The 21,044-nt window shown below is 33.0% G+C and overlaps 1 protein-coding gene across 1 annotated transcript; it reads right to left on the bottom strand.

The window, feature by feature from the left end:
- Window positions 1-16,610: 16,610 nt before the first annotated feature.
- On the bottom strand, window positions 16,611-20,634 carry LOC119604572. Its single transcript, XM_037957268.1, has 2 exons — window positions 16,741-20,634; window positions 16,611-16,685 (listed from the first exon to the last, which is right to left on the bottom strand). Exons 1-2 carry the CDS (start codon window positions 20,632-20,634, stop codon window positions 16,611-16,613), a joined length of 3,969 nt encoding a protein of 1,322 aa, XP_037813196.1.
- Between the last annotated feature and the right edge of the window lie 410 nt (window positions 20,635-21,044).

Raw genomic sequence — 21,044 nt, 5'->3', positions numbered from 1 at the left:
TTTAATTTCGACATATTAATTTCAGGGGTAAAAAGCAAAGTCAATGTTAATTTACATGCATTGATCTATAGATTTAATATTATAAATCACTTAAAATCCCGGGCAACGCCGGGTACAAAAAGCTAGTTTGTAAATAAATTTAAGAAACTTTTTTGAGAAATTATACGGAAATCAGCATTTTCAATAGCTGGTAGGGAACTAAGGACACTTTCAAAATTTTTGTTTTGTTTTGGAGCATTGTACATTGATTTGTAGTTCCCCTGGTGTAAAGGAGCAAAAGCCTTTGAGGGTATTTTATTAACCACATAAATACGCTGAATTAGCTGTACAAAATTTCAAGCAATAATCTTGCTATTTGAAAAATACATGCAATTGAAATAAACTTTTATGAAAAGTTCTGCATAAAACCGTGAAAAATTGACTTGGGCTCATTGGAAGATTTCAAATTCTATTAATATCTTGACAGAGAAAACAAAAAACTTTTAAATTGACAGATAATTTTTAGTTGTTCATTAAATAGTAAAACCATCGATTTTGTTTCGTCGTTGTTTCTCAAAAATACCTCATCCATTTATACAAGAGTATGTTTAAAAACTCTTATTGTTATTCATTAGCTTTTATGCATCCTCCATAAAGTTCTCTTTTACACACCACTTAATAAAACCGGAGAAATAAAGTTAGATATACAAAAAAGATACTCATTAAAATGTCCACATCTTCCCCTAATTAAAAAATGTTCGGAATTTCTTAATGGTAAATGAAAATGTGTCCTGGAATTATTCAAAACCATAACTTAATTTGAAAACCATGGAATAAATACAAAGCTACATATAGAAAAAGCTGTGCAGAATTTTTGGTGGATAATTTTCTAAAAGTCTGAAAAATTTATAATTTCAACTAAAAGATATCAAGAGTTGAATTCACTTAAATTTTACATTAACAATGCTTTATGTGGGCATTTCCAACGAAAAGTCCATCGTCCATCAAAAGTCCATCAAAAACAAAAAGTCATCAAAAATAAAATAAATAAACTTGTTTTTATAAATTATAATATTTCAGGCATATTTTTTCACCTTTAGTAGCATTTTCTTTTAATAGATTTTATTATTTAAAGGGCTAATATTTAATGGACTTTTATCGGAAAATATTTGTTCGATTAGTAGTTACCTTAAAGCATACAAATATAAAAAGATAAAAATACGTAGAAGGCAAATTTTCGATTACCTTTCTTAGACTTTTAAATGTTGAAACAGAATATATATGCCGATAACTTTTTAGTTGATATTCAGAAGTGTTCAAAACTTTGGATCTAAATCAAGTTTAGTATATAGAACTCAATTTAAAAAAAATTAATTCTAAGCGGATTTAATTTTTATTGAATTTGTCACATTATATAAATTTTCGCAAGTGTAACCTTCGATTTGAAATATTGTTATTTAAAAAGTTGTGATATTTATGCAATTAGGTCATAGTTATTATATTTAGCTGATAAGTGGTAGAAAAAGCACAGAAATTCAACAAATGATATTTTTAAGAAATGTAAGGGAAAAAGTGATTTTCGGATATCGATCAAATGTCAAATGTGGGCTTTCTATGGAAGCTATGCCTAATCATGGATCAATTTAAAAAAAAATAGGTTGAAAGAATTTTGTGTATGTATGTCAAAATTATTTGTGTTGAATTTTATGGTAATATAAGCACTTTTAAAAGATGTTTGTTAATTAATACTAATTGTTATATTACGGGAGTTATTTTCAACTAGAATGTTTTAAATAGTCGAAATATTTATCCGACTTTAAAAACTTTTAACAATGTCCGTCCAAAATAAATCTATGGACTAATTAATTATCAATAATATTGCAATTTTCATCATTTGAAATTTTTGTCACCTTACGTCATGTCACATCACACATAACGGCTTGTACAAAAAAATCAGAAAATATTTTTTTTGTTCTTAAAGCTGAAAAACAATCAATAAATGTTCCAAATTACGATAAAAAACCAGGTGAAACTGACATATTTTTTCATTTTTGTCAAAAAGAAACACATCACGTCATGCACTTTTAACTACTTATATCTTACGGTCATTAAGTTCCTTCAATTTTAAGGTAACCACAAAGCTCTGCAAGAAAATTATTTAAGCTTTCTTTTGAGCAAAAAAAACTTCTATTTTGAAAAAATAGGGGAAAATAAAGTAGCAAATATTGAAAAAAATCTTTTTCTTAAGTTAAAAAATATTTTTTTTGATAATTAAAAAAAAAAAAAATACAATGAAGAAATAGCTATCTGAACTCCTTTGGACGATTTTTGCCAGGACCAATAGGTGAAAATTCACACTAATTTGAATAATACCCTGTATCACCAAAATGTCCAACTTTGACCTCCTCTAAGTCCAAAATTAGAAATGTTGATGACTGAATAACTTTGAAACCAGTTATCCGATTTTAACAAATGGTGTTTCGTTCGACAGGACTTCGATTACTCTTTTTTGATATTTCATTAAAATTACTTTATGGTCCTGAGACTAGGACCATAATGTGGAAAATATCCTTTATCCTTGAATATCTTAAAAAAGAATATTTTGTTTTTCTTCATTTTTTTTATGACAAATAGACAAAATTATTGTTATTGCTATGTACAAATTTTACAATGGGATCTCAATGGGTTTGGAAATTATAGGAGTTTTTATTTAGCTACATTTAAAATTTCCATAGGAAATGAGTACATTTTACACATTTTAACACATTTATAATCTAGTAAATTAAGGTTTTAATGCCGAATAAAGTAGAAATTACCACAGACTATATCAACTTAATGTTATAAAAATGATGGTAAAAAGTATCTGAAATCATGTCTTATATACTTGAAATATTGGAGGTCATAGGTCAAAAAAATAAATTTTTTGATATATCTTCCTTTTCGTACATCCTTTACGATTTTGAAGATTCTAAATGTAATAGTTTTCACGATATATATTTTTTACATTTTGGGGCTGTCACGCAAATTATTGCAAGTTCGCCAATTTTTCCAAACGTTAATTTAAATTTTAATGTAACCTATAAAAAAATTTAATAATATATAGTTTCCCACATGTACGAAATTTTGTATTTGATTTATATGGGAGATCCCAAGATCTCATTGATAATCCGCCCATTTTTCTCTAAATGTTTACATAAATGTCGAAGTTTTTCATGTAAAATTTTCAAGTTCTTATATTTTTTCAGATATATGCATTTTTTATTTAATGCATATGGGAGGTTCCAATTTGCAAGTCCGCCAATATATTACCCAAATGTATTACCCAAGTGTTAAAGTTGTTTATGTAAAATTTGAGGATTTTAGCTCTAATAGTTTTTCAAATATACGAATTTTTCTATTTACTTCATATGGGGGGCTCCAAGTCCCCCTGATAAAAGTCCGCCCTTTTTCTCCAAAATGTTCAGATGAATATTAAAGTTCTTCTTGCAAAATTTTAAGAAGCTAGCTCTATTAGTATCCCAGATAAACGAATTTTAGTATATTTTATTCATATGGGAGGAGGAACGCCCCTATATTGGTAGTCTGCCAATTTATTACACAAAATGTTTACATGGATGCTAAAATTCTTCGCGCAAAATTTGAAGGTTATAACTCTAATATATTCCCAGGGTGCCACGCCCCCTACTGCTAGTACGCCCCCTTTTTCCTTAAATATCATATTGATCCTAAAGTGGGTCTTATAAAATTTGAGGACTCTATCTGTTATATTTTCTCAGATATACTGATTTAAGGTTTTCTTCATATGGAAGGTGCCGCGCCCACTATAGCCATTCCGCCCATTTTATCCAAAAATATTCTTATGGATGTCACAGTTGTCCATACAAAATTTGAGGACCCCAACTCTTGCAGTCTCTGAGATATGCGACTTTTAATACTTATTTTGAATTTGAATTTTGCCCACTTCAAATTTTGAAGTAAAAAGTAGCCTATAGTTCCTTCCAGACATACAGGAAAACACTGAAAATTTAAGAAAAATCCGTCCAGCCGTTTAGCTGTCTATAAAGTCCAAACAAACAAACATACGAACACACATTCATTTTTATATATATAAAAGATAGAGACCGCAAATAAGAGTAAAATATACGTTTCGAGTTAGAACTAAATCGAAAGGGTTGAATTTTAAGTGGTCGAAATGTCTGCAATTTATTAAAGAAGTAAATATTATTTTTATAAATTCATTACATTCAAAAATATTGTAGAATGTAATAGCTTTAAAGGGAAGGGAGCTCGATGTAGTTAACCTGACGAAAGCAAAACCGTTCGCGGCAACAAAAGCTGAATTAAAAATATGGGTGAGAGAATCCCATAAGGCCTGTTGGTGACCCTGATGAGAACAAGACGAGAAATCTCCTCAAAATGAGCAAGTCCGAGGTTAGTATGATTGTAAGTATTCTGAGTGGACGCACCGAATTACGAGCACATCTATACAAAATCGAAAGTGCGGATTCAGACGAATGTAGAGCATGTGAAGAGCACAGTGAAACTCTGGAGCATTTTCTCTGTTGATAAAAAAATATCTCATATTCATATTTACTGTATATCATATCATAAATGTATGTAGTTTACAAGAACTCAATATAAGGTATTTTAAAGCAGCGTTTAAATTTACTAACATGTATATTAGTAACCACTTGCAGTAGAATGCACATTTCTATCAATATAATACTAAAAATATTTTAACATCTTCACATTTTAATATTATTGCTACTAAAAATTGCAACATTACTTTGAAATTTCTAGCAGCACACATTCGCAGTATTCGTTTTTTACCTGTTATGCAGCAATAGAAATATATTTTTTGCCATAGCAACGCACACAGGCCATTGTTGTGCTGATAATTTTTTCCTAGCAGTACACAGTGGGGCAGAATGGAATTTTTTTGGAAATAAATCTGGCATTTCTAAACGGCTGATCCGATCGCGATAAAATTTGGCGTGAGCGTAGCCAAGGAGTATTCGAGTTTAAGTTTTGAAGATGAACCCTGCAGATGCCCCAGGGACGGCGCTGTGGCGGCTCAAAGTAGGGTACCTACGTCATGTAAAATTTTTAAACTCGTGCCATTTTTTTGTTTTTCACCCAAATACAAAGATTTTTATATTTTGTGAAAGCGCTCGACGAGATCTTGAAAAAACATGCTTGGACATACTACTTATCTCTTATAATATCCGAGTTATAGGCATTTAAAAATTTAGTGATACAAAATTTACCATACCTTGGTCCGCCTTTTTTTGAATACCGGGCGTAATTTTGGACCAAATGGACTCAATTTTTCTTGTTAGTTAGACAACAAAATTTCCAATAATATACAAAAAATTTCAGATCAATATTGTTTACAGATCCAAAAATATACGTTTTTTAATTTAAAAATTCAAAAAATTTTAGATTTTTGGCGTTTTTTTGCCAAAAATGTGTCTTAACTCTTTTATTAATAAAATAAAATTTTTATTAAGAACATATAACAATTTTATAGTTTTCTAAAAGGTATCTTTACGCAGAACGCTTTGGCGTAAAAAACTTGTCCTATTTTTTGAAAATGTTGCCACTGCGTCCTTCCGAATATGACCTATTTTTTATCAAAACTTCAACTTTGGGCGACATGTTCTAAAATCCCAAAGCTGGGATCAGAAAACTGAAAGCAGTTTTGGAAACCTCAATATGTTTTCTATTTACTCCAAAAGTATTTTCCCAGCCCTGAAAGAAATGTGGATCCTATGGGCAAAAAAGTAAAAAATCTCATTTTTGGGATTTTCATTCCTATTTTTGGGAATTGCGGGATGCCCTTTGACATTTTCAATTTTTTTTTTTTGCATATTCTTATTTGAAATGACAAATTTAACAAGCGTTGAAAATTTCATTGAGTTTTGTTCATAAATAAAGATTTTGTCATATATTACATATTTGTTTAATTTCTAAAACTATGATTTATATCAAAATTTTAATAGGATCGCAGATAGCTACAACAATTTAGTCCATATTTATCCCTTAATATCATTTTTTAGTTAGATATGGAAATTCTCGACCCTTTACAAAAAATTTCAAGCCAATATCTCAATTACATTCAAAAATATGTTCATTTAAACCTGTGTCCTTTAATTTCATCTTTTTCATATTTTAGTATTAAGTATGACAGAACATACATTTGGTGTTGAATAAAATATTTGGACAATTTTTAAAAATTATTTAGTTAATTATTTTATTATAATATTGTATATAAAATAAAAAAAATTATAATTTTATTATGAGCCACGCACAACAACACCTAAATCACCCCACACAAATTACCTTTCCCGCCCACCGAAATATAAAACACAATTTAATACAATATCATCAGTTAGTATAATAGCTTTTTTTATTTGAACTGTTTATCTTAAACATAATACAATTAATTCTTACAACCTACTTATATAGTTAATTCCTAACACTAATTATTTTCTATAAAATAATCTGTCATATCGGTATACATATCCAGAAGGTAATATAAGTCCTTTAAATCTTCCTTGTTTTGAGATGATAGAGTTTCATAACAAATCCATCTTTTTCGCATAGTTGAAAGAACAGGATCAGAAGATAGAAGTAAACTATTAAAAATATCTTCATTCTGTGATTGCCTGGAGCATTTTCTTGAGCTGAATAGTTGAACATGCTTAAAATCTCGATTCCTCGCTTCCTGGGCTTCTTCTGTTAACTCTCCAAGTGGAAGAATATTCGATTCAATTATTATTTGACCATGACACAATACTTTGTGTACTGTTGGTGTTAGTTCCCTCCATGGATACAGAGATACAAGTAATTTAGAAATTTCAGACGTGTATTCCCCAAATCGATTTTCATTAATTTTATGTTTACTATTCAGTGCCATTAAAATAGTGTTAACTCTTCGAAGCAACTCCTTGTCGATTCCAGTTATTTTTGAAGTAATTTCAAAATCACGAAAAAACCTTCTCGACGTATTACCGTCATTTGTACTACCGCAACTTGAAAGTGGTTTGTCGATGTTTAATCGCATCTGAACTTTAAATTCTTCTTGGATTCTGCTTTTTTCCGCAGCTCTCAGTTCTTTCAATTCTTCATTATTTTTTGTTGATTTAGTAGGATAGTTTGTTTTTTTTCCTGGATCGCCTTGTATGATGGTAATATATTGTGTCCTTTTTCATGCAGAGCTTTCCTTAATATTTGGTACTTATTTCGACTGAGACCCAGTTCCAACATAAGCGCTATTGCTTCCTCTTCAGTAAAATTTGATTATGATGTTGGAGTTGGTATACTTTCCACAATTCGCTTAAGTCGTTTTGGTGATGCATTAGGAAGAATAGTTGCAATATGTACGACATCCATATGTTGGTTTTCCTTTTTCAGCATTTCGTTAAATGTATCAGCAATTTCCTCATTTGAGATTGAAAAAAGTTTTTGTGTGACCCTCTTTTTTTTTACCTTGAACATAAGTCTTCGTATGACTTGCAAGGCGCTCCTATTGATGTGTTGTAAGTTGAGATTTCCGTAGTAGTTTCCATCCAACTACAAAATTTTAATCGAAATTTCTTTTGATTTCCATCCACAGACTTACTTTTTACATCAAAAAGTTTTAAAAAGTTTTCAATTTTTGATATGCCTGTTTTGTCTACTTTTCTACTATATGTAGTTTTTATATAATTTGAAATGTCTTCAATTCTTTCTGGCCCTTTTGAAGATATACTCCATAAAACGGAACACAACTCTTCGTACTTTAATGTAATCTTCATTGTAGATTTATTAAATATGGTACTTAAAATCTGAGAAGTTTACTTATATACCAATTCTTGTCATTTCCGATACAGGTATTCCAAAGTAAAAAATTACGAATTGTCTACCTATTAACATTTAGGACTATATTACTATAACCTGTAATTCAGTCATTGATATTTCTTATTAGTGAATGAATCGAAATTATCATTACCTGTATATTTTTACCTACATGATCATAAACGAAACAGAACGAAATGATCTGTCGAAAAAATTTAGGTAAAAAATAGTTATAAATTTTTGAAAATTTAAGCATAATAGGACCTTTCAATTATAAGGATAAGCAAACAAATAGAAAATAGGTAAATATAAGATTTAAATATGTGCTGTCATACTTAATACTAAAATATGAAAAAGATGAAATTAAAGGACACAGGTTTAAATGAACATATTTTTGAATGTAATTGAGATATTGGCTTGAAATTTTTTGTAAAGGGTCGAGAATTTCCATATCTAACTAAAAAATGATATTAAGGGATAAATATGGACTAAATTGTTGTAGCTATCTGCGATCCTATTAAAATTTTGATATAAATCATAGTTTTAGAAATTAAACAAATATGTAATATATGACAAAATCTTTATTTATAAACAAAACTCAATGAAATTTTCAACGCTTGTTAAATTTGTCATTTCAAATAAGAATATGCAAAAAAAAATTGAAAAGGTCAAAGGGCATCCCGCAATTCCCAAAAATAGGAATAAAAATTCCAAAAATGGGATTTTTTACTTTTTTGCCTATAGGGTCCACATTTCTTTCAGGGCTGGGAAAATACTTTTGGAGTAAATAGAAAACATATTGAGGTTTCCAAAACTGCTTTCAGTTTTCTGATCCCAGCTTTGGGATTTTAGAACATGTCGCCCAAAGTTGAAGTTTTGATAAAAAATAGGTCATATTCGGAAGGACGCAGTGGCAACATTTTCAAAAAATAGGACAAGTTTTTTACGCCAAAGCGTTCTGCGTAAAGATACCTTTTAGAAAACTATAAAATTGTTATATGTTCTTAATAAAAATTTTATTTTATTAATAAAAGAGTTAAGACACATTTTTGGCAAAAAAACGCCAAAAATCTAAAATTTTTTGAATTGTTAAATTAAAAAACGTATATTTTTGGATCTGTAAACGATATTGATCTGAATTTTTTTGTATATTATTGGAAATTTTGTTGTGTAACTAACAAGAAAAAATTGAGTCCATTTGGTCCAAAATTACGCCCGGTATTCAAAAAAAAGGCGGACCAAGGTATGGTAAATTTTGTATCACTAAATTTTTAAATGCCTATAACTCGGATATTATAAGAGATAAGTAGTATGTCCAAGCATGTTTTTTTCAAGATCTCGTCGAGCGCTTTCACAAAATATAAAAATCTTTGTATTTGGGTGAAAAACAAAAAAATGGCAAGAGTTTAAAATTTTACATGTCGTAGGTACCCTACTTTGAGCCGCCACAGCGCCGTCCCTGGGGCATCTGCAGGGTTCATCTTCAAAACTTAAACTCGAATACTCCTTGGCTACGCTCACGCCAAATTTTATCCCGATCGGATCAGCCGTTTAGAAATGCCAGATTTATTTCCAAAAAATTTCCATTCTGCCCCACTGTGCAGTAGTATATTGTTTAGGTTCTACTACTGCCAGTAGCAAAATGAGCAAGATGAGCAATACATACATACATACATACATACATCATTTTACAAAAATACTCAAAACGGTTATTTCTCTAAAAACAGTTTGTTTATCAAAAATAGACAGCAAAAACAATAACGGAAAATTTTTCAACATTCTAGAATAACAAATACATCATACCAAACCGAAGCGTGAAAACATTGGGTTAATTTTTGGTTATTATAAAAACAAACAAAGTAAAAAAGCACAGCAAATCACAAAGAAACCCTGAAACATGCATTGAATATAAAATATAAGGAGCCGCCATATTGTAAAAATACGATAAATTGCTACTGGCAGTTGCTCATTTTGGCAGTAGTAGAACTAACACAATTTATTGCACAATTTTTCCAAGGCAATAGTAGTTCGACTGTTGTGTGCGTACGCTGCTAAAACAGAAAAATATATTTTGATTGTTTTGAAATATTTTGCGTCTGCTAAAAGAAATTGCAAACAGAACAAATATTTCTAGTAGTAAAGTGATGGAAAATTTTGAATGTTTTATATTTATTGCATAGTCGTACAAAAGAAATCTTGTGCTATTGCTGCATATTTAAACGCTGTTTTGAAGTATAAAAAATTAAGCAGATAATGACAACTAATATCAATCGAAATTGATAAAAACGTCTCGATAGTTAAACTAATGAATAAAAAATTATATGTTTATTATCTATAACAAAAATTATATGTTTATAATAACAAATAGTTTGACGATTTCCAAAAATCAATTGACGATTTTTTCCTCGAAATTTGACGATTTGCAAATCATCTGGCAACTATGCATACATATGTATATGTGAAAAGTGCTTATATCAAAAATGGACTATAAATTAATTATACCCTACACCACTATAGTGGGAAGGGTATTATGCGTTTGTTCTGATGTTTGTAACGCATTAAAATATTAGTACTATACCTACCTTAAAGTATACCGATCGACTCAGAATCACTTTCTGAGTCGATTTAACGATGTCCATCCGTGTGTCCATGTAAACGTTGTTATCAAAGTACGGGTCGCAATTTTCAAGATATTTTGATGAAATTTGGAATACGCGTTTGTCCTAATGACGAAGCCTATTGAAAATGGTTAAAATCGGTCCATTATTTCACCTAGCCCCCATACAACTGAACCCCCCGAAAAGGGCTTCTGAGCTCATAATTATGTATAATATTAATGTAGCTCGATGAAAATTATATATAAATACAAATTTATCCGGATCGGTCCATATTTGCTCCTATCCCCCATATAATAAATAATATAATAATAAATTGCTTAAATAAATCGGAATCAAGGTAATATTCAAGATAAATGTTTTGTTATGAAAAATAAATCACATTAAATATTCGTAACTGGTGTAGGGTATCATATGGTCTGCCACGCCCGACTATATTTTCTTACTTATTATACCCTACACCACTTTAGTGGGGAGGGTATATTGGGTTTGTGCTGATGTTTGTAACGCACTATAATATTGGTCCTATACCCACCTTAAAGTATACCAATCGGCACAGAATCATTTTCTGAGTCGATTTAGCTATGTCCGTCCGTCTGTCCGTCCGTCTGTCCGTCCGTCCATGTAAACGTTTTAATCAAACTACAGGTCGCAATTTTGAAGATAATTCAATGAAATTTGCTACATGATCTTCTATTGTCCCAGGGACGAAGCCTATTGAAAATGGTTAAGATCAGTCCATTATTTCACCTAGCCCCCATACAACTGAACCCCCCAATAGGGCTTGTAATCCTTGTAATCAAACTACAGGTCGTAATTTTGGAGATAATGCAATGAAATTTGGCACATGATCTTTTATGGTATCGTAGACGAAGCCTATTGAAAATGGCTAACATCGGTCCATTATTTCACCTAGCCCTCATACAACTGAACTCCTCGAATAAAGCTTTTAAAACTTGTAATCAAACTACAGGTCGCAATTTTGAAGATAATTCAATGAAATTTGGCACATGATCTTTTATGGTACCGTAGATGAAGCCTGTTGAAAATGGTTTACATCGGTCCATTATTTCACCTAGCCCCCATACAACTGAACCCGCCGAATAGGGATTTTAAGTTCATAATTATGTTTAATATACTCATATGTCGACAAAAAGCTGCAATAACCAAGTTGTATACAAGACTTGATGACCCCCACGAATTCCATAATAATAGGTTCTCATATGACCCTAGCCCCTATGAAAAGCCCCCATCAAAATTTCACTTAAATGTCCACAATTTTATTCAACAATAAGCGGCTTAAGTATGTATATCTAAGGCAAGGTACAATTCAACATAAATGCTTTATTATGGCAACGAAATCACATTATATTTTTGTCAAAGGTGTAGGGTATTATATGGTCGGCCTTGCCCGACTATAATTTCTTACTTGTATTTTTATATAAAACTAGCTATACCCCGTGTGCTTTGCTACACTAAAAGCAATATAAATAAAACAAGTAAGAAATTATAGTCGGGCGAGGCCGACCATATAATACCCTACACCTGTTGCAAAAATAAAATGTGATTTAGTTTTCATAATAAAGCATTTAAGTTGAATTGTACCTTGCCTTCAATTATACTTAAGCTATTTATTGTTGAATAAAATTGTGGACATTTAAGTAAAATTTTGAAGGGGGATTTGTATAGGGGCTATGGTCAAATGAGATCCTATAATTATAAAATTCATGAGAGTCATGAAGGCTAGTATAGAACTTGGTTTTGCAGCTTTTTGTCGAGATAGGAGTATATTAAACATAATTATAAACTTAAAATCACTATTGGTCGGGTTCAGTTCTATGGGGTTTAGGTGAAATAATGGACCGATGTTAACCATTTTCAATAGGCTTCGTCTCTGGTACCATAGAAGATCAGGAACCAAATTTCATTGAATTATCTTCAAAATTGCGACCTGTACTTTGATTACAAGGTTTACAAGCCCTATTCAGGGGGTTCAGTTGTATGGGGGCTAGGTGAAATAATGGACCGATATTAATCATTTTCAATAGACTTCGTCCCTGGGACAATAGAAGATCATGTGCCAAATTTCATTGAATTATCTTCAAAAGTGCGACCTGTAGTTTGATTACAAGGTTTACATGGACGGACAGACGGACGGACATAGCTAAATCGACTCAGAAAATGAATCTAAGCCTAAGGTATACTTTAAGGTGGGTATAGGACCAATATTATTGTGCGTTACAAACATCAGCACAAATCCAATATACCCTCCCCACTAAAGTGGTGTAGGGTATAAAAATCTACTTACACATGGAAGATGCCACGCAAATTATTGCAAGTTCGCCAATTTTTCCGAACGCTAATAAGGATTTTAATGTAAGCTATGAAGAATGTGAATAATATTGTATTGCATTTAATATGGCCAATCTTCCCACTGAAAGTCCGCAAATTTTTCTCTAAATGTTCAAATGAATGTCAAAGTTCTTCATGTAAAATTTGAAGATTCTAGCTTCTAGAGTATCTCAGATATACAATTTGTATACCCTCCACCACTATCAGTGGTGATAGAGGGTATATAAAAGTTTGTCGTTCCGTGTGTAACACCAAGAAATATTCATCTAAGACCCAACAAAGTATATATATTCTGGGTCCTTATGAAATTTTGAGTCGATTTAGCTATGTCCGTCTGTCCGCCTGTCAGTAAAACACGCTCACGTTAATACTAAGCAAAGGCAATCAACCAAATTCACCCAAAATATTTATTATTATCCTAAGCAGTTTGGTATTGAAAATCAGCAAAATCGGTTCACAACGTAAAAAGTTATGAGTAAAAATTTCAGACTACCTCGAAAGAATTACGTTTTTTCATAATTCTTTTGAAGTTTTCTCAGAAACTACCAAAGATATTTCGATGAATTTTGTCACACATTATTTTTTCAGGCAGTGATCAATTATGTTCACTTTACTTTAACACTTAAACGCATATATTTCATTGAAATATAAAGCTATCGAGATAAAATTCGATACGAATATGTTTTGTATACATACAAATCATTCTACAAATTTTTTTACGGTCCATCATTGGTCATAGCTTCTATATAAGGCCCACTTCCGAATATCACTTATAAACACATATTTCATTATCAAATAAAGCTATCGTGATAAAATTCGACATAAATATGTTTTGTCTTTATATGAGTCACTCTACGAAATTTTTTCCGGATAGGCTCCCATAGAGGGTCCACTTACGAAAATCTGTTAAACGCATATATTTCTTTGAATAAAAAAGCTATCGGGATAAAGTACGACTTGAATATGTTTTGTGAGCATATAAATCATTCTACCAAATTTTTTCCGGATTGGTCCATATATGTTAATAGCTCCTATATAAGGTCCACTTCAAAAAAATCACTTTGAAGAATTTTAGCCTATTTAGCGCTTATTTTGTTGTGCAGGAGTGGGAGTATGAGCTCAAGGAGTGGACTGTAGTAGATAGGAATTATAGACTGGCCAAAATTCTCATAAGTATATTTTTTCTCGAAGCGAAAAAATATAGGTGAGGGTTTTGGTTGGGGAATGAAACGATTACAAAATAAATGATTAGATTAGAATTAGGATTAATGTATGACCGCATGAGAGTTTAGGAGTGTATGTGTGTGGGTGTGAAAGATGACTTACGTAAATGTGTCTAATGTGTGTGTTTGTATTTGAACAAAAGTTGCAACTTAATTTTTTTTTTTTTTTTTTTTCAAATAAATTTCAGATTTACAATTTTTTATTTTAGATTTAGGTTTTAGGTTATAATTTTGTACTTTAGGATTAGTTTTAGTGGAAGAAGTGGATGTTCTTCAGTTGGTGGTTTGGTAACAAGTGAAGTTATATAAATTGCAAACTGGCCAAATGGCAAATTTGAAGCTTAAATTGTAGCTACATTTGTATCTTCGAAAATTCATTATTAATTCACAATAGTAGTTCATAGTTATTTTTTTTACAATGTAATGGTTACTTATACACTAGGTACAATTCAGAAATGGAAAAGACAATTCAGTTAAGAAAACTTAAGAATAACAATACTAATATTAATAATAGTAAGAATAATAATAATAATAAAAAATCATTTTTAATGGTTTTTTAGTATAAAATGTGAATTTTATACATTCCGGCCGCCAGGTGCATAAGTTGATGGCTGGACACATAGGACCTGAGCTAAGGACCTTATGGCTTCAGATATGACGCGTTGGTCTGGGGCCGAGGAGGACGATGGTTGGGCTTGGCGATGGGATGCTGATTGTAATTGACGACGGCGAATGGATGATTGATGACTGTTTGATAGAGCTGGCCGATGGTTAGATGATGCTGGACGACGACGGTGGGCAGACGATGATTGATGGCGGATAGCAGACGATGTTAGATGATGGCTACCAGACGATAATTGAAGGCGGCTACGAGATGATGATTGATGGCGGCTAGCGGATGAAGCATGATTTTGGTGATAAAGCCGACTGCGAATCCCCGGGTGAAGTAGCGTATGGTGCTGCTTACCACACCTTCGGCAAGTGTCTCGGGAGGTACATGCTCGTAAGTTGTGGCTATTTGCTAGACAGTTTACGCAATAGCTGTATTTGTGAATCACATGATTTCTTGTGCGTACATCCATGTTTATAAAATAGCGGCAAAAGCGGATCCCATGAAAATTCTTGCAGAGTCGACACTGATATAGGATAGGTTCACGCCTGCGCTGTGAACTACTTCTGCGGTGTGTGGAGCTGTGAATGAAAAAAGGGGGTGAATTAGTGTACTGGTTTGTTGATGGTGGAAGGAGGTGTATAAATGAGATATAAGATGGGTAATGTGCGTGTATATATAGAATCAAGAGGTTGACCATTTAGGATAAGAATAATGAGACAAATAGGAACGGAATTTAAGAATTTTATTCATTAACTAGAGGTAAATAGAATAATTTTACAATAGGCCTTTTAATTACACCATTCGCAGTTCTAACGTCTGCGACACGAACGTTATCATCTGTACTGGTGTATGTGTTTTCTATTCTCCCCAATCGCCACTCGCATGGAGGCAGCAAATCGTCCATGACGATTACGAGGTCACCTGACTTTAAGTTTGCTGAGAGATTTTTCCATTTATATCGTTTAAGTAGGGATTTCAAATAATCTTCCTTCCATCTAATCGCCAATTGTTGATGAATCGCTTTCAGTTTGTCCCAGCGATTAATAAGTCCTATCCTTTGGTTGGATGGTTCTGGAAAACTCATTATAGGTGAACCTTTTAAAAAGTGTCCAGGCGTTAGGGCTTTTAAGTCGGCTGGATCCTCGGACATGGCCGAAATGGGACGAGAATTAAGAATTCCTTCTATTTGAGCTAGAATAGTAGCGAATTCTTCGAAATTAAATCTATATGAGCCTGCAACTCTTTTTAGGTGAAATTTAAAACTTTTGACTGCTGCTTCCCATAATCCACCCATGTGAGGAGCGTGAGGAGGGATAAATATCCATTCGAGACCATGAGTCACATATTTTTCAGCGATATCTGTTGATGCGGATTTTATAAAGGAATCAAACTCACGTCTCAGCTGACGACTAGCTCCGACGAAATTACGGCCATTGTCAGAATATATCCTGAAAGGGAGTCCCCGCCTCCCAATGAATCGAGAAAATGCTGCACGAAAGGCTGCTGTTGATAAGTTTGAACATGCTTCTAGATGAACCGCTTTTGTGCTAAAGCAAACGAAAACGCATACGTATCCCTTTATTATCGAAGCATTTCGGAGAGTTGAGCTTTTTAATTCAAATGGACCGGCGAAATCTATACCAGTTGTATGAAAAGGAGCTGAGAGCTTGCATCTATCGGGTGGTAACGGTGACATTATCTGAGTACATGGCCTTTGTTTGTAAATGATACATGTCTTACAATGACGAATAATCTTTTTAACGCGAAGCTTTAATCGAGATATATAAAATTCCGTTTGGACCATTCTGCATATTTGAATACATTCTGCATGAGCTAGAAACAAATGTAAATGTTCCAAATAAAGTTGACAAAATCTAGAATTACCTGGCAATATTATTGGGTAACGTTCATTGTAGGGTAACGATGCATTTGAAAGCCGTCCATTTGCTCGCAGAATTTTCTCCGAGTCTAAAATTGGATTAAGCGTTTTTAATGAGCTTTTGTTTGAGATTGATAGAGAATTTGATATATCTTTAATTTCTCTATGATAATGGGAATTTTGGGCTAGAGATATCAATCGCAATTTTACGAACTTAACCTCTTTCTGAGTGAGACATACCTGGGACTGAGTAAACTGTGATCTAAATTTTGAACGACTGTTATGATAAAATCGAAATACGTAAGATAAAACTCTTAAAGCCTTGTGATATGATGAAAATATATTTAATATATCAGTGTGTTGCACCGATGTTTGTAGGCATTGGACTTTTTCTTCGAGTTTTTTAGTTTCAAACTGAGCCTTTTTTGGCCACTCTGTTTGTGGTTTTGATAGCCATGACGGTCCTTGCCACCATAAATTATTATTTGAGAGTTCCTGAGGTTTACATCCGCGAGTTCCGAGATCTGCTGGATTGTCGTGAGTACGAACATGACCCCAGGTTGCATTGGGTAGAGAATTATGAATTTGAGCTGTTCTATTTGCGACATAAGTTTCCCATGTCCATGGTGGTTTAGAAAGCCATCCAATCACGATTGATGAGTCTGTCCACAGGAATATTTCACATTGAGGAATTTTTATAGATTCGGTTACATATTTAACCAATTTTGACAATAACAGTGCACCATTGAGTTCCAATCTGGGTAAACAAACTGGTTGAAGAGGCGCTACCTTGCTTTTCGCAATTATTAAATTTGAGAAGACAACCTGAGATAAACTTTGACAACGTAGATAAACTGCTGCGCAATACGCTCCTTTGGATGCATCTGCGAAACCATGAATTTGGGTAGTGTCCTTGGGATTATATTGCAGCCATCTTGGTATCCTTAACTTGTTCACTTGAGAGAGATCTATAAGTAGTTTATTCCACTTATCTAAGATTTCAGAGCTGACTTCTTCATCCCACTGTTTGCCTTCTAACCATAATTGTTGCATTAGCATTTTTGCTCTTACGACTATGGGAGCTATCCAACCTGCGGGATCAAAAATTGACGCTATTCCAGATAACATTTTCCTCTTAGTGATTCTTGCTGATTGTGCTATTGGAGAAAATGAGTAACTAAATTCATCAGTGAGCGCATTCCATTTTATACCTAAAGTTTTTGTAGCGCTAGTTTCATGAAATCGTAATAAATTCGAATCATACAAGTCTTCGCTTGAGATGTTAATGAGTAACTGGGTGTCGTTAGCGGTTATTTTCTTTAAGATAAACCCAGCGGACTTCAGAGTTTCCAAGATCTGAGACTGTGATTCAATTGCTTCTTTAATGGTATGCCCACCAGATAATATGTCATCTACATATGTCTCTGTCCGTAAAATTTCGGCAGCTTTGGGAAACATTTCTTGAGAATCCTCTGCAAGTTGGTGCAGTGTACGAATGGCCAGAAATGGTGCACAGTTTACGCCGAAAGTAACAGTTTTAAGTTGATAATCTCTAATTGGGGAATTGAGATTTTTTTGATAAATTATTCTTTGAAGAGATCTATCATCTGGATGAACCCAAATTTGCCGGTACATTTTTTGTATATCACCGCTGAAAACATATTTGTAAATTCGCCAATTGAGAATTACTGTTATCAATTCAGATTGTAACGTAGGACCAGTATATAAAACGTCATTGAGTGAAAAGCCAGATTTAGTTCTACGGGAAGCATTAAACACAACTCTTACCTTGGTTGTTTTGTGTTCGGGGCGAACTACGGCATGATGAGGAAGATAAAAAGAGAAGTATTTGCCGTCTGATACAATTTCCCGATAGGAAACGGGTTCCATGTGATTGAGGGATAAGTATTCTTCTAGAACATTATTATATTCTTTTGCTAGCTCTGGAGTTTTCGCAAGAGATTGGTTTATACGAGAATATTGGACTAGGGCTAGAATTCGCGATGCGCCGAGAAATTTTGAATTGGGAAATTCCTTTTTTAATGGTAATCTTACAACATATCTTCCGCTGGCATCTCTTGTTGTTGTTTTCTTATAGAATGTTTCACAATATTGATCATCCTCAGAAATTATGGGTCTTGATGGTATTTCCTCTTGCTCCCAAAATTTTCGTAACGTGTTATTTAGCTCAGCATTTTCAGAAGGGGCTACGGTTGTTGTAAATGTATGTATAGTTTTAGCTTCAATTGGTCCACTTAGAACCCAGCCAAATATTGTGTTGTATGCCGACGCCTGACCGCAAATATTTTTTTTAATACCGCCAATATTGATGAAATGCTCTGAGTCATTACCAATGATTAAATCTATTTGAGAAGAATGATTGAAATTCGGATCAGCTAAGTCTAAACTGGAGATTTGGGAAGAATTAGGAAGCTCAAAAGAAATTGATGGGATTCTCTCTGTGACTTTAGGAAGAATGATTGCATTTACCGTAAATTTAAGATTACACCGCTTAGCAAATAAAGTAATTTCACATTCTTTATTTGCAGATTGCACTTGACCGCCTATTCCAACAACTTCAAGTTCAGCCTTTTGATAAGGTAATTTAAGTAGAGATCTAATTCTTTCTGTTAAGAATGTTCTTTGAGATCCTGGGTCAATTAGTGCTCTGACTGTAAATAGTTCTCCGAAGTGTTCTATTTGCACCAAAGCTGTGCGAAGTAATATATTGACGTTATTAGAAGAGAAATTGGCCTGTACTTGGCAATTTGGGGAGGATGAGGGGACGTTGTCGCTTTGCTCAGCATCCTGATTCTTAGAAGAGTCGTTTCTTTTCTGCAGTAAAATTTTTGATTCTTTAATATTTTCGTTACTTCGCGGGGTTTTAGATGAATTTTGAGGTTTTTGTAAATGAAGTAGAGTATGATAGTTAGATTTGCAAATAAAACAAGTATTCTGGCTGATACATTTCGATTTAGTGTGGCCTGACGAGAGACAATTGTTACATATTTTATTTTGGAAAACATAATCTATTCTCTGCTGTACTGTGTATTTCCTAAATTTTCCACAAACTCTTAAGTTATGATCTCCATTGCAGAGTTTACACGTGTATTCAAGTTTTTCTTGTGAAGAGTATGACTGTATCTTGGGATTAGAGATAGTAGGAAGGCTGAATCGCTGTTTCGTGGTTTTTATGGATGATATTCTTTCGACAACTTCATATCGATTAACGAGGAACTCATCCATTTGGGCCCAAGTTGGCATTTCCCGCTGAGTTTTAAACGATTGTTCCCAGAGAGCTAATGTATCATCTGGCAACTTTGTTGAAACTAAATATATAAGTATAGGGTCCCATCCTTCCACTTTCACGTTAAGTGCCTTGAGTGAAGTTAAACAATCGGTGACTGTGGAATGAATTTTCTGTATAGACTCACTATTTTCCGAGGTTGCGACAGGGATATTGAAAAGTACTTTTAGTTTGTTATCGATTAATACTCGCTTATTGTCAAATCGTGCCTTTAGTGCATTCCATGCATGATCAAAATTTTCATCACAAAGAGTGTATCGTTTAACAATGGCCCCCGCGCAACCTTTTGTTTTTAATCTTAAGTAAAATAACTTTTGGGCTTTTGGAATTTCAATATTCTCAATGCATGCCGTGGTGAAAAGATCGCGAAATGCTGGCCATTCTTCATAGCTACCAGTAAATGTGTCTATATCACAAGGAGGGAGCTTTATGAAGGATGATCTTGTAGCTAGGGGAAGGGCTTGGGGTAACAGACTTGTGCGGGGCATTGAAGTTTGAACTTCACATGCTCTTGATAGTCTGAGTAAATCCACTATGTGTGATCTACATGCGTAATACGTTTCTGAACATGCGTTAAAGTTAACTTTTGCGTTTTCTTTGAAGTCTTGACTATTTTCGGATCTTGGGGATATCATTAGAGACTCGTATGATGTTTGTAACTTTTTCCATCTGTTTTCAAGGTCCTCCAATTTTGTTTCTAATACAGAGTCTGTCTGATCTTCCATATCAGATTTACCGAAATTAGTGCAAAATGTGATTAAATGGTCGCAATCAAATAGAAATTTTTCATGCTTGACCGATGTGCCGTTTTCTTGAGAAGGATTCATATTGAGATTCTGTATTGATAGAGTATTGAGGATTAAGTACGATTTATGAAATACTGCCTTTTTTTAAATTACGTTAAAATTTGCAAATAGCTAAAGTATAAATTCACTTTTGTGATTGTGATGAGGTTTAGATAGCTTTATTAAATGCAATTTAAGAATAACAATGAAGATCATGCATGTGCTTGTTAGGATTTAGCAGTTAGGTTTATATATATAGCTATATCGAATAAATAGCAATTTAAAGGGTCGAGTTTAGATGATACGATCCATAAAAAAAAACGAGCACGAGTACGAGTCTTAAAACAATGTTCAGCACAATTATTTCTACATAAAAATTCAGTAATGCATATATTTTAGTTGATGCTTTCACCAATAAACTAGAATTTGTTAACGGAATACTAGATTTCAGC

This window comes from Lucilia sericata, unplaced genomic scaffold (assembly GCF_015586225.1).
Source record: "Lucilia sericata isolate MDLA Ls3-8-SP2 unplaced genomic scaffold, ASM1558622v1 Contig000405F_arrow, whole genome shotgun sequence".
Classification (NCBI taxonomy): Eukaryota; Metazoa; Arthropoda; class Insecta; order Diptera; family Calliphoridae; genus Lucilia; species Lucilia sericata.
The sequence above is the reverse complement of the archived record's forward strand: the minus strand, read 5'-3'. Positions and strand labels throughout refer to the sequence as shown.

Bases quoted from the DNA above. Each gene is read 5' to 3' on its own strand.
- LOC119604572 (XM_037957268.1), bottom strand. From the start codon at position 20,634: ATGAATCCTTCTCAAGAAAACGGCACATCGGTCAAGCATGAAAAATTT. The intron at 16,686-16,740 runs GTATGTCTCACT...TGATATCTCTAG, and splicing joins CACAGTTTACTCAGTCCCAG to CCCAAAATTCCCATTATCAT.